The sequence below is a fragment of the Varroa destructor genome, unplaced genomic scaffold (assembly GCF_002443255.2).
Source record: "Varroa destructor unplaced genomic scaffold, Vdes_3.0 BEIS01000004.1, whole genome shotgun sequence".
NCBI lineage: Eukaryota > Metazoa > Arthropoda > Arachnida > Mesostigmata > Varroidae > Varroa > Varroa destructor.
The window spans coordinates 51,670,940-51,694,879 of NW_019211457.1; the positions used below are offsets into that span (position 1 = coordinate 51,670,940).

The 23,940-nt window shown below is 38.8% G+C and overlaps 6 protein-coding genes across 9 annotated transcripts; 3 read left to right on the forward strand and 3 right to left on the reverse strand.

Moving 5' to 3' along the window:
• Positions 1 to 166: 166 nt before the first annotated feature.
• Positions 167 to 6,803, forward strand: LOC111250408 (charged multivesicular body protein 6-like). 4 transcript variants are annotated; one of them, XR_002673349.2, is made up of 5 exons: positions 168 to 335; positions 2,943 to 3,283; positions 3,594 to 3,817; positions 3,971 to 4,262; positions 5,815 to 6,803. XR_002673349.2 is itself a non-coding variant. In XM_022805622.2 (4 exons), exons 2-4 carry the CDS (start codon positions 3,037 to 3,039, stop codon positions 4,166 to 4,168), a joined length of 669 nt encoding a protein of 222 aa, XP_022661357.1. In that variant the 5' UTR covers positions 167 to 335; positions 3,018 to 3,036; the 3' UTR covers positions 4,169 to 4,552. The 4 variants fall into 4 exon arrangements, 3 of the variants coding, with proteins under 3 accessions (XP_022661357.1, XP_022661356.1, XP_086842291.1); XM_022805622.2 differs by lacking the exon at positions 5,815 to 6,803 and having other exon boundaries at positions 167 to 335; positions 3,018 to 3,283; positions 3,971 to 4,552; XM_022805621.2 differs by lacking the exon at positions 5,815 to 6,803 and having other exon boundaries at positions 3,971 to 4,552.
• LOC111250406 (dimethyladenosine transferase 2, mitochondrial-like) lies at positions 334 to 2,617 on the forward strand. Its single transcript, XM_022805619.2, has 2 exons — positions 334 to 999; positions 1,466 to 2,617. Exons 1-2 carry the CDS (start codon positions 539 to 541, stop codon positions 2,382 to 2,384), a joined length of 1,380 nt encoding a protein of 459 aa, XP_022661354.1. The 5' UTR covers positions 334 to 538; the 3' UTR covers positions 2,385 to 2,617.
• LOC111250409 (guided entry of tail-anchored proteins factor 1-like) lies at positions 4,533 to 14,360 on the reverse strand. Its single transcript, XM_022805625.2, has 3 exons — positions 13,467 to 14,360; positions 6,823 to 7,055; positions 4,533 to 6,105 (listed from the first exon to the last, which is right to left on the reverse strand). Exons 1-3 carry the CDS (start codon positions 13,569 to 13,571, stop codon positions 5,847 to 5,849), a joined length of 597 nt encoding a protein of 198 aa, XP_022661360.1. The 5' UTR covers positions 13,572 to 14,360; the 3' UTR covers positions 4,533 to 5,846.
• On the forward strand, positions 7,659 to 9,029 carry SmE (Small ribonucleoprotein particle protein SmE). The gene is made up of 2 exons (XM_086986167.1): positions 7,659 to 7,913; positions 8,593 to 9,029. The coding sequence occupies exons 1-2, from the start codon at positions 7,775 to 7,777 to the stop codon at positions 8,727 to 8,729; spliced, it is 276 nt and encodes a 91-aa protein (XP_086842293.1). The 5' UTR covers positions 7,659 to 7,774; the 3' UTR covers positions 8,730 to 9,029.
• On the reverse strand, positions 9,941 to 12,639 carry LOC111250407 (XK-related protein 6-like). The gene has a single exon (XM_022805620.2). The coding sequence runs from the start codon at positions 12,029 to 12,031 to the stop codon at positions 10,859 to 10,861; it is 1,173 nt and encodes a 390-aa protein (XP_022661355.1). The 5' UTR covers positions 12,032 to 12,639; the 3' UTR covers positions 9,941 to 10,858.
• A 3,902-nt stretch (positions 14,361 to 18,262) lies between the features above and the next one.
• LOC111249397 (lysophosphatidylserine lipase ABHD12-like) lies at positions 18,263 to 19,609 on the reverse strand. The gene has a single exon (XM_022803210.2). The coding sequence runs from the start codon at positions 19,607 to 19,609 to the stop codon at positions 18,263 to 18,265; it is 1,347 nt and encodes a 448-aa protein (XP_022658945.1).
• Between the last annotated feature and the right edge of the window lie 4,331 nt (positions 19,610 to 23,940).

A 23,940-nucleotide genomic window follows, 5' to 3' on the forward strand; every position in this document is an offset into this window, starting at 1 on the left:
AATTTTAATAAAATTTTAAACTAATTTCGCGTCAATTTTCACTGAAATAGCTTAGTTGTCTTAAATGTGATTTCAACCATATCTTTGTGACTTGCCGCAGGTCCGCAGGTGTCTAACCTCTTTATAATTAGGGAGCTAACAATGCGTTCATGCCTTTGATTGTCTGCGACTGCTGTTGGCGGGGTATGACGTGACTCGATGGTGCGCCTTAATAATACAGGCTCAGCTGCTTAATTAAGTTGGTGGCCTCTTTGCCCAACGGCTCAAAGGATTTAAAAACTTGTTGGTGTCATGTAGAATACATTGTATTTCGTCAGCAGCGTACATTGTACTAAGTGAGTAGCGGGCCTTCAAACTTATAGTATATCTGTTGTGATCAATTACGGTGTTATTTCTTTGAAGAACAACTTCATACGCACTCGCTGAATAGAGCTATTATTTGAGAGATCATATGATGACGCCAGCGTTGAAAGGAACATAAACATTTCGGTACATTTTCGATGGAATAGAAAAGCGCTTATGAGGCTGACCTGCGCACATGTTCTCCTTTCTCAACTATAATTGTCGTCTATTAATACAGCGTATATTTCACTACGAGGCAGATTTTTACATATGCTTATATTCGGATCCGTACTGGAAATCTTTGCCAATGGCTACTGCTGCTGCAAGTCTGTTACGTATTTCACCACTGAGTGCAAAGGAATGCCCGAGATTCTTGTTCCTACAGTCTAAACGTATTTTAGCCACCACTCCGCTTATGCCGGTACGCGATGAACCGAAGTTCATCGTCAACCCTGCCGCAAAAGAACCGAAAGAAAAGAAAACGACAATTAAAAGGAAAACTCGAAGAACACCTCTGGAAAGCGAAATGAGGGCGAGGCTTGGCGACAAATGGGTAAAGGAGCGTAGAGCCCAGTTTGACAAATCGTGTTTTCTAGCTAATACTGAAATAGCTGAGTTGGTGGCAAGTTATCTACAAGAAGACATAAAGGAGAACAGGTACGTAGAAAAGAAAAACACTTTCCAATCTGCCAGAAATGCATTGAACGTTTCAATTTCCAGTTTAGATAGATAGCATAAAATGAAGGAAATATAAAAAGAAATCGAGAACGTGCTGTCGTCACAAAAGAGATCGAATCCTCTTGTGATAATTGTCATTGCACAACCCTACTCGTGCCCGCATTATCGTTTCTTTGCTGTTATTATATTCGTGCACTGCGAAATTACTGGCAAGTAGTGAGTTAAGAATTTTTGCTGAGGATAAAAAGCGTTTCCCAAAATGTTTGTCTAAAACAATATCTTTATATCATTTGTTCGTACCATCATCCGAGTATAAGATATTGCCATACCCGCATATGGTGTGCAATAAAAATAATAATGGCATCATTCTTATTACAATCGTATTTATTATTTCAAATGGCAACCAACTAATAGATCTTCATGATGGCTACTTTATTCATTGCAGGTTTATTCTGGAAGCCAACCCTGGTTTCGGTTATTTAAGTCAGCGCCTACTTCAAATGGGCTGTCGTCATCTATATCTCTACGCCGCCCGAGACTCTATTTTTCTGCCGTCACTTCTGAAGCTCGCTGACACGCATCCAACAACTGTTCGACTAATCCATGAAAACATTCTCAAATTGAACACGATGCTTGTATGTGATTCAGTGACAGCCTCCAATCGAGAGAAAGCGTGTTTCAGTGGCCTACCGATTCAAACAGACTGGTCTCTACCTCCAAAGGCGACGCTGTTCGCTTCGCTTACCCGTACCACTGAAATGGGATTTCTTCGATCACTTCTCTATATGATCCCGTCCCGGACAGGCCTGTTTCAATTAGGACCGGTCGAACTTCTCGTGTTCATGAGCTCTCATGAGTACCAGATCATGAATGCGGGCAGAGCTCCGAACGAGTCCCGTTCTTTGCTGCGGACCTACCCCGTGCTCTATAGTTTGCTAACTGAAAACAAACTTCTTACAACTGTTGATTCATCGAATTTTCTTTCAATAAAAAGTACTAAGGCTCTTCGAGATGACGAGCTACATCTTGTACGCCTCCGGCCTAAAGTTGATTTATCGAACGTGATTACGCCACCTGACCGTTTCGAGGAGTTTGTTTTTTTTCTAAAGCAGGGCCTACTACGAGGAACCACAGTATCACAGTGTCTTGACATGTGGATTCCTCAAGCATACAGGCATGTCCTTGTCGAAAAGACAAAACCAGATTCGCTACTATACGACCTGTATTTTTGTGACAAACTGTCTAGTCTGTCACCAGAGCAGATTGTAGAATTATTTCGAATATTTCGTAGTCACGAGATGTTCGAACATAGTTCTTTTAAAATAGCTATGCAGAGTGACCGATACGTACCTAATGAAGTATGATGTGGACAAATAACAAATATTTCTTTTCGCAGTCATAGGATAATGGTCAGGCATAAAACAGTCCGCAGGAATGACTAAAGGAGTCACTTGAGTGGAATAGGACGTCACTATGTGAAAAGCATAATTTTCATAATTTAGAATCATGTGGTACCTCCACTCGCGCGGATAACCGCCGCGCTCTACGAGCGTTGTGTATGAGCCCTATAGCCCGAAATAAATTGTTTGTTATTTTATTACCCTGATTACTAAATAACCGCGGCCACGCAATTAACTTAAAAGCAATTACGTAGTACTTTTTTGAATGTTAAATAGCATACAATACTTCGGAAATTATAAATGAACAGCATCCGAAAATCGATGTGTACAGTAATTACTATATTTCACGATCAAACACCGTGAGTGCTAGTCATGACCTTTCTATAGGTCTATGACTGATCGTTTCTAGAATATTTTATAACAATTGTAAATATTTCAATGTCGTTTCTATATTTAATTATAAGCTTCTCCATATACAACATTTGAGGACTCGATCTTTTACTGATTCTGCTTTAATAATAGGCACACTGTAATAAGCCGCTGCGGCAGTGGTGGGAGACTGTGGGCCGTGATATCTTAGGGTTTTGACTTTCTCAGCGCACCATATCGTTCCAAAATGGGAAATCTTCTGGGCCGGACGAAAAGTCCAAAGAAAGTCCCGTCCCGAGTAACCGAACAGGATCGAATCGTGCTACAGATGAAACAGCAACGTGATAAGCTGAAACAACACCAGAGACAGCTAGAGACTCGACTAGAAAAGGAACGACAGGTGGCCAGTCGGCTAGTCAAAGAGGGCAAAAAGGAGCGCGCATTGATAATACTTAAAAAGAAGAAGTATATGGAAAAAATTATTGAAAAAACAGGTAAGTATCACTAATCCAGCATGTAAATAAGCTCACATAAGAGAACTGGTTGTCATTTTTATTATACGAATTGTAGTATATTCGGTAAATAGTGATGTCGAGGAAAGGGTAATGTAGTAAAAACAGTTTGACTAAGCTGTACAATGAATCCCCCCTAAATATGAATGTATAGACATCGTTAGCTCTGCCCTAGTGGTTATGATCGTTGGACACAACACTAGATTATTTAAGTGAGCTGTATTAGAATGCAATCAACAGTGAAGCCAGGATTAATAAAAATGGCAATTGGTTGGCTGTTGATTCAATTCAGAAAACCACCTCGAGAAGATCGAGCGGCTAACTCGGGACGTCGAGTGGGCTCAGATTGAAGTGAACGTTGTCCGAAATCTAGAACAGGGCAACGAAGCCTTAAAAAGCTTAACTGCACTTATAAATCTTGATGATATTGAAAAAATGCTTGACGAAACCCGCGATGCGGCCGAGGTGCAAAGAGAAATCAGTGATCTCATCATTGGTGTGGCACCCGAAATCGAGGTAAGCGTTCGTCCCTTTAGCGCAAAATCAATTATGTACGAGCAGTAGCCCGTAAGAAAGTACTACCATAATCGAATATTTAACACAATCGATATTTTGCTACTTTTTGTAATCGCTAGCATTCATATGCTGATATATTCCTGTGCGCTTTAGGTGGATGATGACGCTCTTTTGTCTGAACTGGATGAACTGATTAAAGTTGAACAACCCGCTGTCGAACCAAATGAGCCGGAGAAGATTCTCAAATTGCCGGAGGTTCCCGCAGGCGACATCGAGCATGAGCCCTCGGAGATTATTCTTCAAAGAAACAAAAACAAATCACAAAAAGAGCTTGAAATGGTGCCTGCGTAGAACAAGATCCTCTGGCACTACTTTTCAAGCCATTACATTTTCTATAGCTTGTCATTTTATCGCGAAAACCCGAGATCTCAAGAAGGGCAGAGCGGTAAGAATAGAAAAGTGGAAACGTTTCAGTGATGATATGAACTGAATTACAGAATCTTAGGAAAAACAAAGCGTAATTTTAATCTCGATTGACTTATTTTCTTATTTTTAGGAACCACGGACGCAACAGACACATTCACATGCGTTCACACACGTGAACATATATAGGCTCAAAAAAGACAAAGAAAAATGTTTAGGGAATGCAAGTAAATCATTATGTAAATATGCATAATTATTAATAATTGACTATAATGAAGTGTTCAGAAACGGATGATAAAATATAATCATATAGCAATTTGTCTTTATTGAATTTCTGTGCCTTTCCGGTAGAAATAGTCTTCTTTTAGCATATATGTTGGTGTTTCACTCACTTATTTGCCTGTCGTATGTAGCGGCGCAGTTTACGTAGTTATTTGGGCATCTTAGCACGTGTCTTATCCCTAACAATCGTAGCCGCGGGCGACATATTGTTTCACGCGACTTTGACGCATTTCGTATTTTCTCTGATCCCATTAATTACCATTATGTTTTTTACTACAGTAACGTTTTTTCCCCGTATATTGGGTTTTTCTACAGCGCCATTTGCGTCATTGTTGTCTGCCCGCTGCAATATCTACAAATGGCATGATAATAGTAAAAGCAATAATAATAATCATGGTACATTAATGTATGCCGGTGTGCCTACATTTGTATATTGTGTGTATGTTGCAAGAAATTATGTATATTATCTATAGATTTTTAAATATATCCTCACGTATAAACTGCTTGGTGCATACTATAGTAGTATGTCACCTTTCACATATGTAGGTTTATAACAGCATCCACCACCTCCTGCCACAGGAAAGGGCAGGTAGGGGAAGTTGCTCTTGAGCTAAATAGACACTCACGTCAAATGTTCGGTTCAACTACCAGTGTACAAAAGTATTTTACATGATACGACAGTATTTATGCATACGACAACCGAAGTCATTGGCTATAAACACCACATCGACATTTTCGTTTTTATGCTCGCAGTCAAAAACAGTTTTGTACGCTAGCGAGTTGACTTCGATCGCGCGGATATCGCATAGTGATAGTCTTTGAGCATTAGTATAGGCTTTGTGCCCTTTTCTCTCTCTCTACTTGAGAAACGCCTAATCTGTATGGGTGTGGTTTTGTCAAGACAAAAGAGTATCGGGTCAGCTTTAGGCATTAAATGTGCAGTTCATTTTCTGTCTATTAGTGCTTTTTTGGCCACACTGCACACACCACAGTCACCAAGCTGCTACTTAAACATCGATTCAACTAACTGGCTTCTACGTAATACCTCTATCAGTTTTTATTCGTCTATTCGTCTATTTTTTATGAAAGTATATTTATACCTATATTATGTTTGATGTAGACAGAGATCATATCGCTTCAAGCTTATAGCACTGATAAACAATTATGCGTGGGCCTATTGTCTCGTTCCAGCTGGCGTGGACAGACAAATTCCCTCAGATTTTCTTCTTTGAGGTGCACTGCTTGATGTATGACGATGACTGAAATTACTTTGTTGCATGAGTTCCTTTCAGGCGATAAACTCATTCAAACTGTAGCGCGTACATTATGACGAAATAGCTGCTTTATATCCTGTCGAGCTGCTAGGACCATTCCCTTTATGAATGTGAAACGAATCATCGGTATTTGCGCCTGTGGTCTTCATTGCAATTGGTGTTGCTGCGGTAAAATAGCTGATAACGAGGCGTCCAACTGAGGCGGAGATGACTAACCAAGGAATAAGGCCTAAGCCGGCATCGCTTTGTATCGCTAATTTACCAAAAGGGTCCAGCCACGAAAGCGGGACCTTGAGTAGGGGCACACTCCTATAAAAAAAAAAAGAAGTAGAAAAGGCACGCATAACAATTTACACAATCGAATCATGGATTGTAGCTTGAGTCATTTTTCAGTTCACAACGTGTGTAAGGAAAACGAAAAATATTAAGGAAATTTAAGGAATCAATTGATTATGCTAATATCTGTATTCATATTGTTTTAATACATGTGCTTTCTTCTTAAAAACTTTTGAAGCTTTAGCTATTCAAGTAGACAAGGTACCGTCTAGGAAGTTTCGAATAGTTAACACCACGACTTGACGTTTGGTTGCGCGGCGACGAGGCCCAACGTGCGCACCTTATAGCTTTGTGCAGTAACATTTCAAAGACTTTGGAGCCGGAAAGCTAAGGAGCGCTTAAGATTGAAGGCCGGCTAGGAAAAAAACCTTACTTCAGAATTGGTGTTCATCACCCGTAGCATATAAATAATATCATTTAAGGAAAAGATCAACGCAACTCCAGCGGTGTGCCTACAAACATTGAGATTGTACTAAGCATAATATAGTCATAAAGTTACAATTGGTTTAGAGCGACTTTTGAATAGTGTATATATTTGACTGATGGTATCAGATGGTATGTTTATAGCCATGAGTACATGCATTTTAAATAGAGCCAGACGTGTAGGTAGAAATGTCGAAATCAAGCTAATCAGGAATCAGTGATCTAATAAATACTCTTTAAAATCATTCTATGAGGTGTATTGCATACCTGTAAAACCAGATGAGGTAAAAGTTTATACACGAGATAAATCCGTACAGGATAGCCGTTGCTGTCAATCGTACTTTGTAAATGTAGTTACTGTTGCTCATATTAATTTCACCAAGCTGTTCCCGTATCTTGTCAATGCGTCGGTTTAACTTTGCATATCGAGCAAAGGCGTCAACGGCGTTCACTGTCGATCGCTCTTTGACTAATTCGCGAAGTTGCTTTTTCAGCTCTTTCTGTAAAATACCAAACAAATGCCAAATTAAAAGTTTATTTTGTTTGATACGGGCCCGCGGTTGTAATAGTTACTATCTTTTCATAAATAGAGTCCTATATGCACGTTGGCAACTCCCCATAGATAGACTCTTATGTACATGTCGGCAACTGATTCGAATATGCGGCAATAAATAAACTAAGCAGTGTTATGTTCACTTAATGAATCGGAACGAAAGAAGTGCGAAAAACTGGAGTTCTATATTACTGTGACTTATTTGAAGTTCTCGTTCGACATTAAGTAAGTTGAATTTCAAAAATCTTTCTTAATTTTTAAATAGAAGGTTATCACTAGATAGCATGAAACTGATGATGAAAGATTATCAACATTACTATTTTAATAAAAAGAAATATTTCCTATCATTGTTATTTGCTATAATAGTAATGTCCAGAAGTGTTATTTATCATTTCTTTCCACTGAACTTATCATGATTTATTCAAGGTCTAGCAGGTCCATTTTAGGCGACACGCCAGGGCCCTTACATATTCAAAGTTGGCGCGCCCACACACCTCCTCCTTATAGTTTGTTTCCCTCATCTGCCATACTCCATCAAGGAAGCGCGTTAACAATACACGCTGCCAGTTTTTGTGGCTGATTTCGTTCGTGGAAAAATCTTTGTGCATTCTCTTTCTCGTTACCTTAATCGTATTTGATATTTTTTTGTGACTGCACGAAGCGAGAATGTATAAGTCAGGAGCAAAAGTTCAGAAGGTGATGGTACAACCCATCAATCTAATCTTTCGGTACCTGCAGAATCGGGCGAAAATTCAGGTGTGGTTGTTTGAGAACATTAGCCTGCGCATTGAAGGCCATATTATTGGTAAGTTTTTTATTCGTGAGGGTTATCAATTTTACCATAAAGTATTTCTGGGACGGTAAAACGAACCCCGTTTTGGCAGTTTGTAATAAATATTACGCTTAAGCTTGTTGACAATGTTATGATTATTATCGATTGTTGAAATGTTTGTTGTAGTTGTGTATTTTAGCTTTGTGGCGATTTATCGTACGTTTATCTAGCTTGTGCTCAAAACCTGCTGGTTGCAGCAGTTAAAATTACTGCTTTAGACGTTTTTTGTAAATTTCCAAGTTAAGTAAGTTTTCTAACTTGACTGCCTCTAATTTGCGTAGTAAACAGTATTCATCGATAAAATAAATAATGCAAATATGCGCTTATTGTGAACACAATAGTTCCGTAAAGTTAGTAGCTCATTGCAGTTATAACCTGCACTACATATATATATATATATTTTTTTTCATCAAGTTGATGAATGGTTTATTAAATGTTTATTCTATCTATGCCGATGCAAGTTATATATAGATAGATTAGCATGTAATGAACCACTCATTAACTTGATGAAAATATTCATTGATTGGTTTTCTAGTCGGTAGTCTACCAACACATTGCGATAAACGACTGATATGACAGTTTTCAAAGACTCAGCTTCTTGCTAGGATATTTTAGAATAGCTTCGTGTAACATCTAAACTTCGATTCCTCAGGTTTCGATGAATATATGAATCTGGTGTTGGACGATGCGGAGGAGGTGTATGTCAAAACTGGCAATCGCAAACCCGTCGGTCGGATTCTACTCAAGGGCGAAAATATCACCTTACTCATGAAGGCGCATAGCAATTAAGAACTGCTTAGATGTCAGGCTAAGATCTTGGTAGCGGACAAGACGGAAATCCGCGAGGCGGATGATTTTCTGTTATAATGTGGGATGAATTAACTATCATAATTCTCATACACATTGACAGACCGGCGACTATGGCGTGTACATACATACATATGATAGTTGAATGAAAAAAAATGTCACTTTCATCAATATTTCTGTTGTACATACTTGCCGTTGGCAGACAACGCAATGTCCTGAGTAAAAACGTTTCAGCGGTCATATATTAAATAAATGAAAACTAAGAAAAAATATCTAAAACGATTTGCAAATGTCCCTGAGACATCAATCTTTAAGGCTTTAATCGTTTTCGAAACTAATAATGTAAATCCTGCTTGTTCCGCATCATTTTCATTATTTTAATTTTAGATTAGCAGAAGCTAGAGTAAAATTAAAACAGATCAATAATCGAGAAACCGAAAACTGAATTATCCACACGAAATGTTTCAGCTAGAATGTATACCCGAAAGTTCAAGTTCATTGTCAATGTAGGGTTCAGGAAGCCACTGTATTCTAGAACTGGATGCTACATAGAAAATGTTTCGTGGGATCTCCTTGTTAATTGTGGACATAAATGTGTTTTCGATTAGACGTTATATGTGGCCAAGTGCAATGTGCACTTCATTAAAGTTACTTTAGGTTTATTCAATAAGTCACATTTATGTTTATTTAACACTACCAATCTTAGTTGTGACATATTTTTTGGTTCAGAAAAGCACTCTTCTGGGGTAAAATTTAAAAAAAGACTTGTATATGCACCCAATCCGTTAGGTGGGACGAAAAAATAAAATTTTTCCAGTTTTTTTAATGCACGTGAATATAAAATAAAACGAATGACAGGAGCCGTTAGTTAGGCTTAATGTGAAACGTGTGTTGAATATGAAAGTAGAGATTTCTGGGTTTCGCGATTAGATTATTCTGATTTAATCCTGGAATTTTTTTGACACAGCAACGTCAACGATGCAAGCGTTCTTACAACGATGTACCAAACGAATGATGTTTTACATATAAAAGTTGAATTAGAAAAGCCATATTTGAACGTTTAAAGCGATGTTTTTATGACAGCTTATGTTACACTTATTTGTTATTTTGCGAATTGCTTCACACCATCGACACATAAACGTGTATAATAGGCAGTTAAATATAAGTCAGGATCGCAGAAAGAAAATAGTTGCTTATTTTTTTGGTTTAAAATGATCAAGACAATAAATTACGATGATTTATTTTTTATAATTGTATATATATATATAGATTCACGTGTATAAAAGTATATTAATGTTTATATACATACATAGTTCATATATTACAAATAAAGCTTGACACTTCCTATTAACACGACATCCCTTATCCACAGTACCACGACAAGCTTCTTATTATTTACTATATATGAAGCCGGCTGAATGTAAGAGACAATCTAGGGCAGTAAAAATAGGCTTACATTTGCAGATGTTAAGAATAAAATATAATATAAAAAAATTGAGATTTATAGTTGTAGGAACAATAATAATATACATCTGTAATTTTCATTCGCTCCGTGTTCTTACTCAGAGAACCGTTTGTAAAATAATCGCGTATAAATCACTTGGATGTAGAGCGACAGGTTTAAGGTCGATGCATAAATTATACAACTTGATGTCATGTTGTTAAATAAATGCCCCCAAAACAATGCTCTTTCAAAAATGTTTCGACATAAGCAAGCCTCGCGTCGGTAATCGTCGCCGTCTAATTTCTATTGAATCATATGGTATGATTCTATCATTGAAGACAGTTTTTATGCATGTACATCCAAGGCTTCAACAGCTTACTAATTACGCCTTAAGACAATTTTACCTCCTTGGCTGTCTATTAGAATATCAGGTTTGTAGCGAACAGCATCTCTTAGGTGGCAAGTAAAAATTCAACATTTTGTCAGTCGATACTTGTCGAACGCTTTCAAATAGCTTCACTGCATACGCATTTGAAAGATCAATGATATAAGTAGTCTATGTATTATTACATTATATGATCGACGATCCGATTGCACATCTATAACAATGTGATTATAACGCTAACATGAGCATAGGAACACATCTAATTGTCGTGTGTAGGCATTTTTACGAATGAGGAACTGTCGGGGCTTCTATGAAATGAACCCCGTCACTCATGCTCGTTGGGTGACATTTGCAATAATAAGAAACAAGCAGCATTAAGCCAAGCGGGTACAAGCAAATAGCCGCTACGACACAGTAAACGTTCAGGTGAATTGCGTAAAGTGCGTACAATGCTAAAAGTACGCCACAATCGACCACTGCTGCAACGTGATGGACGATTTGTCGACGGCCAGTTTGACCGTCACAGAGGTCAAGATACGTGAAAAGATAAATCACGGATAAAATTATGCGTAAAATGACGTTCTCCGCAACCGATGCTACATGTCGGAACTGGAACAACGAAAGCCAGGTAGCGTTAAAGAGTAGTCGGGTTAGGATCGCTACGACCGTCACTTCCACAGGCGCAACCGAAATGAACAAGGCCAAAACGATGAGACGGCTGGCCACAAGACTCATCTGTGAGCATAATAGTGTAATCGTTCCTGCGAATGAAAGACGTTTTGCATTTTGCGCTATTCGAAGACTGCGTTTATAACAAACGACGGCATAGGACAACGAAAACAAGCTAAAAATCATCGGTATAACAAGTTGAGGCCAGTAGTGTGATGGTTCATCTTTGACTTCATTGTAGAATATTAGTACAAGTACGGCTTGTAGCAGCAGTTGGGGTGCGGCTTCTAGAAATGCCTCAATAAGACGTAGATACGATGCATCATAATCTTCCCATAGCATCTGATAATAGTACATTTGGCGTTCGGGCCGAGATCGGCATTCTTGCTGGGACTTTAAAGCGAACTGTAATGAACTAATATAGTGAGGTACAAGAACTAATGGCAGGACATGGAAGACTACAAGCCATTTGCAAGACCACTGGCTTTTAACACGGTTCTCTCGATCCTGCATAATCAGAAGCAAGGATGCACACGTCGATATCCAGCCCGGCACCACGATGAACGCTATCGTAAGCCACATTGTGAGCATCATTCCATGTGCTGCATGCACATACGCGACGTAGCAATCTGATATAACATCGCCAATGACCGAAATGACGGCCAGTATCATAAACATCGCGTCCCACGGCGAATAGAGTAACGGGCCTCGCCACGCAGGTTTGTCACCAGAGTCCACTTCCGACTGTGCGGGTTTAAGACGAAGGCCATACCACTCAACATCCATGATAATGATGACAATGGCTATGGTGCTATTAAGTTTTTCTAAGCCGGCATAGTTTTGAGTTACACGTTTTTTCTGTTACTTCTTTCTCCGTGTCTCGATCGTGTAGATTTTAGCCTGCTGTACTCTTTTGCATCGTTGCTAACCGCTGACTACTGCTACTGAACATCACATCAGGATGTTTAGTTAACTGCGTTTGCGCTCTCCAAAGCAACACATCTAAATAATAGCGGGTAGCCTTTGCTGAGATTTGACACAACAATACCGTTTCATAAACAAATTATTTTTCAATGATCGTTGTTAGCGGCGTAGATACGCGATCTGATTAAGCCATTTTTAAGCGGCACCAATAGTAATAACGATTACAGCCAACGATGTTGGAAAATATTGGACATTACACGCTTCTTCCTACCGTATCTCTGAGACAAGCACACAACAGAAAACTACTGCATTGGTTAGGTGGGCTGTCTAGCGGTGGGGAAAGAGACAGCGGCTATCATGATACAAGCACCATGGCTACTATTATTTCGACTGCCTCCTCGACTCCTCTTGTCTGAATCTACTATCTTGCTGTTGTGTCCATCGCCCATCGTCCATGTTCGACGCATGATGACCCACAATGTGTTCAATGCGGCTGGCGGCCGGGCGAGCACCTACTGACTGCATGGCTCGGTCGCAACCGTGAAGCCCTGTATGCCTCATGAGAGAGCAGTTCAACACAGAGGACGAAGACCGATTCCGAGCGCAGCAGCCGAAGTAGCCCAAGCAGACAGCGCCGGAAGACGATAACACAATGTCTTAAGTGGGGGGTGCAGCCAGAGTCTCTTTCGTGCGTAGTGGATTAGTTTCTGACATTTAGCTGTCCCATCTGATCTCTGGAAGAGCCACGCTGTTTGTTCCTGACAGGCACATAATGTACCAGACCAAAAAGGTCAATATATAAAAAATAACAAACGCTTATTATATATTATTGAGAATAAATTATTCACAAAAGCAAACAAATAACAAAAAGGCTAGGATATCCCCTGAGGCTATGGGGAATGACCGTATGAAATTATTAATGAACCCTAAAACTACCTAGTCTTGGTAGTCGGATTGTACCTGGTACAAATTTTTTGAATCAGAGTGATAGATACAACCACTGAAAATGAATTACGTATATAATAACTGCGATTTTATAGGTGAACTTGATAAGGACAAAGGAAACTGATAAAGAGGAGTAAAAGATTAGGCTAATCGTTCATATAATAATTATTATACCTCATTAAAGCGTTACTCAAAGTTCGTTCACATTTTGCTATTAAACAATTATTAGCAGTTTGCCGATAATAATGCCTGCATTCATGATAACTGCTTAAGTATACACTCACTATGGTTTCGCCTTTGAGATATGTGTTTATTGTTAAAATTCTGTCAAACTGTTGTTTTCACCACCTACCTCTTGATCGCTTTCGTGAAAGAGCTTCTGCACAACCCATTGTGACAAAGAGGGCACAAATGCGTAGAACAGACCGCAAAGTGTCACGAACCAAAAGTACAGCATAGTGATTTGAGAATCGACGTGCACTCTTCTTCTATCGCTACCAGAACAATTAACTCTACGACACGCCGTTATTCGCAAGCGCCGCGCAATAAGGCAATATATTTAAAAAAAAAAAAAAAAAAAAAAAAGGTTTTCTGTATACGCGCAAATCACGGAAGGTAAAAGGTCACGCCGGTAACCGCTGTTTTGCTGGCTTTCTTCTACCAGCGATTCGGATAGAGAAGGCAGTTGGGATTCTATATGAATCCAAAGAAGGCTGATCTTCAATTTGTATCCTAATGTCGCACGAGGGAAGCTGCGCCTTCGTCGGTGCTTTCTCTGTTGGCAGACGTCTTCGTTCCAGAGGTAATCACCTCCACGCAATACAAAATCAACTAGGTCGCGCCGTAGCTGACTCACCTCGCTATGCCACCGACTGAATGTGTTGAGCTGAACTGCTGATAGGGTAACACCACGGTATTATTGTTGTTGTTATTATTGCTGTTGTTACTGTTATGATGGTCTTTTCTCTGAGAGGCGGTTTCGTGTGCTCCAGCAGTAGCTACTACACTATCATCAAACAAAAATAGAGCGCTTGCTCTTTACACACAGATGATTCGCTACAGGTAGGCGGCCAGCATTAACACAGTATTTAAAGAGTGACGACATCGGCAGCGGCCGCAGACACGAGAGGGCAAATTGAACAATTATGATGTGAGTTAGAAGCAACGAAAAGGAAATGTTGTCGTCTGTGTCAGCTGGGTGCGATGGAGTGATGGCGCGAATTTCAAAAGGCACAAAGATACAGAGCTGATATGACTGCGCACTGTTGAAATTTGAGTATCTCCTATAAAGCCTGTAAAGCTATAAATCTGAACACTGTGGTGTATTATTGTATGAGCTGTCATTATGCTATACAGCTGCCATTACGGCTAAAGGGAGGACCGCACGTGACTGCAGTTCAGTTAGTACACTATGGAGAAGCACTAAGAATATATTGGAGTACACTGCGTAGAATTATGATATTTATGGTTCCTTTATCTGGATTTTATTAGTTACTTGTATGTTATGTAGTTATAAAGTACACATGATGGTAATACGTCATCTGTGGACAATCGTTCTGTTCGGCAATATGTGTAATCGTAAGTTTTTTTGAGCAACAGGAAAAGCTTGAATACTATATCCAAAGATGTATATAAGTTCAATTGGCTTCAATAATCGAGATTTTCAATTTTTTAAAAGGTACCAGCATGTAAGTGGCGTCCTTTATTACCCGTGGAAGCTTTTAGGTACTCTCACATGTTTAATGTGAGATAAAAATATATATAAGGGTATATATATATACATATATATATAATAAGAAAATATATAAGGATATAATGAAGTGCTTTCATTTAACAACGGTCTCAACAAGATTTCGGTGCTTAGTTCGCTTTTTATCATCCGGGGCCAGACATATCATCACACGTCTTTATGTGGCTATTTCATGTCATCTGACAGTTTAAACTATTTACGCCATCAATTAATTGTAAAATATATAATTGTCAGGCGCATATGTGCACGAAGTATCAGCTTATCAATGTCAGACAATATACATTACCGATACTACTGATGATAATAAGAAACCACAGTTGTAACAAACTCCAAACCAGCGTTTACCAGCGTGTTTTAGTCATGCTACAGGTAGCATTCTAAGTACTTTTCATATCCTTACAAGTGCTTGGAAAACTTTGAATCATTTTTGCGCTAATTAAATTCCCATTAATTCTAGTATTGTTGCATCGTACACACTTCTAAAACTTCGCAGTTTGCTCATGTGATGCACTTAACCACGAACTGCCTTGTAACAGATAACAGAATATATATATATATATATATATATTCCGGTACTCACTTTATTTTAAATCAAACTAAATTTGAGCGTCTCTGGAAAATAGGAAGCCACAAATTATATTAAGGCCGTAAGATCCGTATAAACGTCATTACTTACAAGCCTGCCTGGTAAAAGAGAGCGATATTTTAGCAAATTATTTATTAGCAAATTACTTTTCGTACCGAGCAAAGTTCAAGATACGAAAGATACTTAAGAAATATTATATGTATGAGATTTATTATTACCACGATCTCTCAGATGTATCAGGTCAGATGTCAGGTTACACTGACGCAGAATGCAGTGCGCAGCCATTACCATTACCATACGTCTAGGGTTAGTATGCTCGGCTTCAATTTGAAGTCTAACCCGAATTATCTAGATTAAAATTATATCGCTGTTCAAGCATTATAAAAATGAGCGATAACATAACAAGAGTTAATTGTCATTTTAAGCGTTTTTTCTCATATTTGTTGTAGTAACAGTCTTTGATGAAAGAACACTTGCGAGCTTTGTTATTGGTACTAAGTAAGTTTCTCTATTGGTAGAATTTCCAGAACAGAGCTTGCTTTACAGCGTCCGGTCTTAGAGACCTATACGACACTGCTACGAAAAGTGCCCTAAGATGCGCATGCTTGGCCTGGTGGCCGTTTATTATAGGCTTGGTTAACATTTGAGATACCTTCGCTCCGTTGGTGGCAGCTCCAGTGGTATAGCTCAATGACTGGCGTCCTGTTTGCAGATATCGCTATTCAATCATATTTGTTACGGTATATCTACAACACCTTTCTTTCGTTGTCTTGGTTGCTGAGCATTCTTTGTCTCTGCTGTTATTTTTACTTTCTTCATTTTCAGCAAACTCATAAGTTCAGTGATTGTTCGCGTTGTTATTTTTCTCTATATATGCGGTGTTGCTAAGCCTGTTCAACGCATACAATGAAATCATTGGCAACGGTCAGTTTAGAGAGGTTCTTCTACATTTAAGCGCCGTCGCCACGCGTGCGGTTATAAGTTCAAGCGACTGGTTCAAACCTGTGAACGTTTGACAGGTTTGAACCAGTCGCTAGTCCGACGGCCTAAATTGATTCAACAGGGACTACAACTGATCACGATTTGTTCGTTTCACGAGTGTTCGATTTCACACTAAAGAAAAAATGAACAATGGCCTAATACGGTTAGTTTTTCATCGCGAGTTCAGTTGAAAAGGTGACTAACCCTCTCCGTGAAGTCGCGTCAAAACTATCGATTCTCGAATACAAGCGATGTCAAATGTCTACCATTAACAAGCAAATATATGCAGGTATATAACATGCTTGTTACAAAAACTGCGTAGCTATGTTCTAAGGACGATTTGTTCAAGGTTTGAACAACATTTGTTCCAATCTGATCCTTTTAGAATACACACAATAGGTTTTTTGTTTGTTGAGAATACCCTCCTGTTTTTCCGTGTACAAACAAACTCAAATTCTTACTTGGTGTATACAGTTCCGGGTGTTTTTCTTTTTAAATCCTTCGTCGTTAACAGAACGCCGCTCTTTTCTTATTTGCTCTTGTCTGTAATTACACTCGCATGCTATACGGTACCGATCGTCTTGCTAGTAACGTAAAATGACTAGAAAGTACAGATAGTAACACTGGAAAGGTCCCTCCGTTCAACTGTTAGCAGGAGTCAGTGATACGTTCGATAAAAATATAGTCAGCAAAAATTCATCAGGGAAGTCAATTCTCTGCCAGAATCATAATCTTTTGAGAAAACCAGCCATCAGATTCCTGTGAAAATATTCAATATGCAATGCCACGTTTCAATTATTATAATTTATTAACTTTTTTACACACAATTTGACGACGTTCCCTACGCGCCCTATTTTTGAAAACTTTGAAAATAGGACAATAAGAATATGATTCAGATATGTATTAAGCGCTTCAGTTAAATGGTAATTTGTTCACCTCTATTAGGTACACGCAGCCAGGTTCCTTAAAAAAGTGTGTTTGAAAGAAAGTGTTCAGCAGCTTCCCTGATAGGTGCATTCCCACTTGCGTTTCTCTGCTTATTCAACCTTCCTTGTTTTCTCTTAAAGGCTCGAATATTGTGCTGTTAGCACTGCGTGCTATGCTTTTTGCCGAGTGATTGATTTGTATTTTTATCGATAGCAAGACCTTTTTATTTATACAATCTTAATATACCTATTAGTTTATATAACGCCAATGTAATTCTTTATGCTCATGAGTTGTTCAAGTCATCGCTTCAAAAACAAATGCCGACATAAAATTACTACTAAAATTTGTGCAGGATAATATGAATCGATTCCCTAGAATTTTGCCTCAACTCACAGACGCTGCTTCTTAAATTTCTTGAGAGTTCTTGGAGAGTTCTTGCGGCTACTATATACGTATACTGTTTTAAAATGTTTTCCTTTTTTTCGAGTTTTATATTTAATATTGCCTTACACAACACTTAACTACGATATTTTTATATATTTAAGACATTTATTTATGTTTACGTATACCCCTATTATATAACAATAGTGAGAACAGTTACAAATATATCATTGTTCAAAGGCAAATTCCACCATTAATATTCATAAAGCAATAACCATGCAATTTGTCGACCAAAACCTACTCGGTATCATTATGTGCTTAGAAACAAAATGGCTTCATAATGTAGCAGGTTCGTTTGATAGCACTATTATGCTCTTATTTTTAAATGTTATCGAATAGTAATGTAATCACAAATGACATACGTACTAGTTACAGTAAAGTGAGGATCTCTAACAGCCTATAGAAATGGGCGCCTGGGCGTTGCTACAGCTGTTGACCCGATTTGAGCTTCCATATTCCAATTCTACCTTAAAGGAGGACTCATTATTGGCATAGACTTTGAAAAATTAAGGAATCGCTCGATAATGCCCTTCAGACCAGGATAGGTTGCGATATTGTTATGCCCATAGTTATGCGATGCCTTAAACGAGATGAAGATCACTGGTCCACTGGCTGGATCATCTTTTCGGGCCGAAACTAAAGCGCTATGCAGAAGTTTGCCGTGGCCGATTGGTACGACATTATCATCCTCAGAGTGTAACATCAGTATGGGTAATGAGGGTTGAAGTTTGTTCGCCTGTTTTACACTGTCGAACATTGTCGCAGGATCGGACATTATACTGTCGGGCACCAAAGCATTGAAACAAGGCATCCACTGCCACAGCTTAGAATATGGAGTGACCTTAGATACAGTACCAAGGTTGTCAAAGGCAGATTCTAAAACGACTGCAAACGGACTGTCATTCATCTTCTTCAGTTGAGCTAGCAAGTATAACGCAATTGACGAACCAAGCGAATGGCCCCAAACAATTATCTTCTGCGAAGGTATAATGGCTCGAATGCTTTTGTAAACTGCTAGAGTATCCCTAACAACACCTTCAAGTGAAGGCGTTACATCTGTTGAGTCCCCAAATCCTCTGAAATCAAACGTTACGACATGCAACTTCGCGCTAGCTGAGAGGACTTTCAGCGTGTTCACACGGGCTGCGCTTTTCCGGTCCCCCGAAACCCCATGAATATAGAGGGCCGTCATCGGAGTGCCAAGAAACACGGTTCTATTCAGACTGCATGGTAATGCGTGGGATTGAACGTACCACGTTCCGAGTCGGATGCCCTGGTCCGAGGAAACATAGAAATTTTGTGAGCAATTTATGCCGAGAGATTCCGGGTCGGAAAATGATCCGGTAGACGCCCCACTGAACGTTCTGAATACCATTTTTCGGCGGAACTTAGTTGACCAGTAGAACAGGCATGGGATGACGACATAGAGAGCAAAGAGGGCAAAAACGAATAGTAGACCAGCTATACCTAACACAATTTTAATACAACACAAGCCCCATTTCTTTCTCCAATCCGCTTGAAGCGAATCGTCTGACTGAGCCGACGATATTTGCAAGTTCCCTTCTGCCGATGGTACTACATCATCGCTGGGTAAAGTTATAATATCCTGTTTCGCACCGTTGATTTGAGATGAATTTTTAGCTTGCTGATCAGGCTGTTCAACTTGATCAGAAGTATCCTCACAATCACTGCCCTTCTCGTCAACGTGCTGATTTGGATCTTTCATTTGCTTGTTGGTGAAATCGTTAATGGTGCTGAATTGGTCTGTGAATGTCTCCTCTGATGACTGACCGTCGACAGAATTGATCATGCAATACAATAGATTCTGCAGAAGCTTTTTTCTGGCAGAACTTAATTTTTTTGACTCTTATTTGTCGCCAGTGATCAGTCGCACCTAATGCTAAACAATCTCCGTTTTCTTTTGGATTTAACTCGTCTAACATTTTTGGCGATGCCTGTTTTTTTTTCGGAAATTTTTTTTTTCTCGTTGCTGTTGGTCCATTCTTATTCCGTTTTCTTTCGCAAGTCCTGCGTCACGTGTGGCAGTAGTCCGCTCTTTCCACTAGAAGTGGAAATGAAAGCTATAAGCGTTCTCTATGTCAAAATTTGTATGAGTTTACGTATAGTTCGCACAGTAGTGGTGGGCTTGAACCTGCGACCACTGATTTCCTATATATAAGTCTAGTGTCCACGTTCGCAAATAGAAGTTCTATTTGCGTAACCATATGAACAAAATTAACAGGTAGTAACACACATTCTTTTAAATCTTCCGGTGCGCCACACGAATAGTTCAGTGGGACTTAGTTGCGTTATAATAAACAACGGTCAGATAACGTGAACCCAAAAAAATGAATCTACCACAATTTGAAGACTTCCTGCTGCCACCTCGTCCATATTGATATATAACCACGGGACACATTGACTAAGAATAATCTAAATTGACAATATCGTCTTTACAGTAAACTGTTTCATTGCGGATACAGAGGACAGCCGGATCTTTGTGTTTACTGATTTTGTCTGTTTCTATAAGAGATTGTGAATGCTATAGGTATCAGCTAGCTAACTTACTTCAAACAGGTCGCCAGATCCACCTACCTTGGTCATTTCAACTTGTTTATTTAGGCATCATTTCATACAAAACGCGTAAGAAAGGTGTATATACACAGAAAATCACAGATAGATCTAGGAAATAGAAAGGATATCATCCTTTGGATGGCTAGATAAGTTGTCAAGCATGGATACAACGCTTGTGTACTGCTAAAAAAAAAAAAAAGAACAAAACACGGAAACGCAATAGCTTCATCTCTGAAAAATATAAATAAAATCGTCCGTTACATCTGTAGTGTAAGCGGATATTAGATTCACATAAACTTTAGCGCTATTGAGTATATTGGTCACATTTTAAACAGACGGGAATATTTCAAATCGTAAAATGTTTGGAGATTAAACGAGATATGAAGCGTTTTGACCACAACTGACCATAGCTATCAGCGCATGAGGAATATACATTTATAGGGAACATAAAAATAATTGGGATACGATTTCCATTGCGGAAAACGCAACTGGTTTAGACGCATCGCTGCACTTTCATCATAGAGTCACATGAGACTCGGCTGACGACAATGTAAATTATAGTAAAATGAGCAGTATATGCTAGATCAAGGTAAAAACGGCTCAGCAGGCCAGTTCTGAAAATGTTTAAAGAAGCTACTCTGCAGCTATAAGTTTATATTAATAAAAGAGCCAGCAAAAACAGGTCGACTAGAACTCCATTTGGTGTTTGTTGACATATCAGAGAGTAAAACCGGACTGCTTTTTCAGACTTTATTTGATTGACTGTTATGTAAGCAAGTTGGGTATCACAAACGGGGGCCCCATGAGAGCCATACAAGATATAACATGAATATGGAAGTGATATCTGAAGCTTGAAAAGCTTGTGTACCCCACAAAAGCTTTTTGAATTTATTTTTTCCCTTAGCACAGTGATACCCTGTAGCACAGTAAGTCTTGGAACAGCTGGAAATGAGTTCATGATTACGCTTGTCCAGCAGCCTCATATTGTTTCACATCGTTGACTCTGCCTTACGACACGATCATATTTAGACTGTTCGACAAATCACAACGGCAGAATGGTCCACATAACGCATAATGCAAATTATTACCATGAAACGATGCCCCAAACACTTATGAAGAATGATTATAAAGTAGTATGATATTACTAAGCAGGGCAAACCCCTAAAATTAGCGTGATAAGGATATATACTTTCAATTTGATTGCAGTCCTTGTGACCTTGCAGTAAAGGTAATTTTATTTAATTAGTTAGACACATGCATAGAGCTGTTCTATCACAGAAATTAAGGCAAAAAAAAACGTACAAGAGATACAATAAACAATCTAAAGAAAACTGCAGTGTGTACAATATTATCGAAGGCAATTTCCTCGGTTCATTTGCTAGCTGCTGGTATGTTCTGCGCTCGGATAGTTATAGCTGACTTTCTATTGTACGTGTATCAGGCTTTTGTTGTGTAGATTAAATAACTACATTCAGCAATTATTAACGTATACTAATTTACTAGATTTAAGCACCTCATTTTCGACGTTTCCTTATTATACTATTTACACCCAGATCTACGTAGCACGGATGTACCATTTTTGCATTCAGTCGTAGTCAAAATAAATGAGATATTTTATTGTAGGTTCTTAAGTAGGTTGCCTTCCATTGGCCTGCTATACTGCTATCTCTTCTCCGTTCAACGATAAACGTAATAGCAGCGTAGTGTGGGTATTTAGCCTCTTGAGAACCATCTCTTCTCATACGAATATTATTTTCCACTTTCCTCCTTAGTTTTTTTTTTTTTTTTTATTATTTTACTTGAATTAATGAAGCACATAATAAACTAAGACGAAAATGTGAGATTTTTGAACGTAAGTTTGTAAGTCTGGAACAAGACGGCTTTGTGAGCCGTGCAGCTATAGTTCACTGAATTGACCTTCTCATTCAGTAGGTAGATCTGACGCAAGTTTAATAATAGCACTCAGTAATCGTACTTCATCTAACATACTTTACATGGCACAACTTTAGATCGTAAATCAAACTACGGAGCCTTTTAAATTGCACGTTTTCACCCAGGATTCTGTATCATTTCATTATGCTATATAGAGCAGTACAGTTATTTAATTATGTATACGCAACGTCGTTAGATATCTTAAATATACACACAATTTTCATATGCTGAAATGGACATTTTAAAACGTTTACGAATTTTGATTGGCACAAACTCGTACATGGATACATTGAAACAAACAGTAGTCACAGCAGAAATTTGTTATATTATAAGAATTGTGTGATCCTTCCACAATAATGTACCGTGCCTAATCTTAGGTTCCTTCGAAAAGCTTCGAAAGAGCTTCTCTTTGCTGCCGCTCATTTTGTAATTACTGTGAGTTCCATTCAGCGGGTATAATACGGATAAATGAGGAAGGTTTGTTATTTTACCCAAGTCCTACACCTCAACGCTTTATTGATGCACAAGAGCAGTAAGACATATAAGGTACTCATTTAGCGTAATCTAATGCAACTGGCTCGTAGCAGAAAACCACTGGATTTTTTCATTCGGTCGTGTCATCTCGTTACATATCTCTGCCTTATCTTTGATACATTATATGAGGAACCTTTTTACGGATAACGAGTTAGCAGGAAGGGTAAGTACGGTTTCTTGCTTTCGACAGAAAAAGATGAGTGTATTTAGAAGATCTTAGCGGTGTCTCGAATGAGACGAAGCAGGCAACTGTAATGGACGACGAGAAGGCGAACGCTAGGAGAGCGGATCGAAGAATGAAAGGATCTGTGTTGGGGTCTCTCTCATGAACTGGTTAGCACGCAAAGGATCGACAAATGCTAAAGGTATGACGACGTAATGGCGACGCTGTCGTCAACAGAATCTCCTGCTGATTGGCTCTGTCCAGAGAGAAATTAAAACAAACGATTTAGCAAGGCTAGTTGCTATTGACACACATACGATAGCTGCCTCTTCCATACTGAGAAAGTAACTTACGAACAATAACAGAGACCTGAGGTTCTAGCCTAACAGGCTACAATTTCATCGTTTGAGCATTAGCTAATCACGTCATAGAATAAGATCTTGGTAGCACCCATTCATATATTTCTGGGTGACGATTGTTTTTTGTTGCTCGATAGAATTATGCGAGCAAATTTGAACGCAGATGAAGTATCACTGGTCAATGAAGGTTCATATCGGGTTTGCGTTTTGAAAATATTTTATGAAAGAATCGATTATGTAATACATGAAAAAAATTCATCATTTTCGAAGCAATCGTAGTATCCCGCGATGACTTAAATGGTGCTTAATTGGATGAACACTCAAGGATATATGTTATGCGTTGTAAATCTTTGACGTAGATGCGGTGGCAATTTGAAGAGAGCGAACGCTTGCATGTCGACCGGATAGAAAAAGACCTTTTTCCCCAAAAATCTGCCACTTAACGACAATGTAAACGGTGTAACCGTAGAATAAGAACACCTTCTGTTTATGTAACTGTTAGTGTTCGTGTTTTATCGCATAGTTCGTGATATGCAGGTAGCCACAGGAAGTCGTCGGTAGCCTCTTGAGTTCTCTATA

Coding starts and splice junctions, on each gene's coding strand:
- LOC111250406 (XM_022805619.2), top strand. CDS start 539: ATGTTCTCCTTTCTCAACTATAATTGTCGTCTATTAATACAGCGTATA. Junction 1,000..1,465: donor GAAGACATAAAGGAGAACAG/GTACGTAGAAAA, acceptor TATTCATTGCAG/GTTTATTCTGGAAGCCAACC.
- LOC111250408 (XM_022805622.2), top strand. CDS start 3,037: ATGGGAAATCTTCTGGGCCGGACGAAAAGTCCAAAGAAAGTCCCGTCC. Junction 3,284..3,593: donor AAAAATTATTGAAAAAACAG/GTAAGTATCACT, acceptor GATTCAATTCAG/AAAACCACCTCGAGAAGATC. Junction 3,818..3,970: donor GTGTGGCACCCGAAATCGAG/GTAAGCGTTCGT, acceptor TGTGCGCTTTAG/GTGGATGATGACGCTCTTTT.
- SmE (XM_086986167.1), top strand. CDS start 7,775: ATGTATAAGTCAGGAGCAAAAGTTCAGAAGGTGATGGTACAACCCATC. Junction 7,914..8,592: donor CATTGAAGGCCATATTATTG/GTAAGTTTTTTA, acceptor TCGATTCCTCAG/GTTTCGATGAATATATGAAT.
- LOC111250407 (XM_022805620.2), bottom strand. CDS start 12,031: ATGGATGTTGAGTGGTATGGCCTTCGTCTTAAACCCGCACAGTCGGAA.
- LOC111250409 (XM_022805625.2), bottom strand. CDS start 13,571: ATGCTGTACTTTTGGTTCGTGACACTTTGCGGTCTGTTCTACGCATTT. Junction 7,056..13,466: donor TTCACGAAAGCGATCAAGAG/GTAGGTGGTGAA, acceptor GGTATTTTACAG/AAAGAGCTGAAAAAGCAACT. Junction 6,106..6,822: donor TACCTCATCTGGTTTTACAG/GTATGCAATACA, acceptor TTTTTTTTATAG/GAGTGTGCCCCTACTCAAGG.
- LOC111249397 (XM_022803210.2), bottom strand. CDS start 19,609: ATGATCAATTCTGTCGACGGTCAGTCATCAGAGGAGACATTCACAGAC.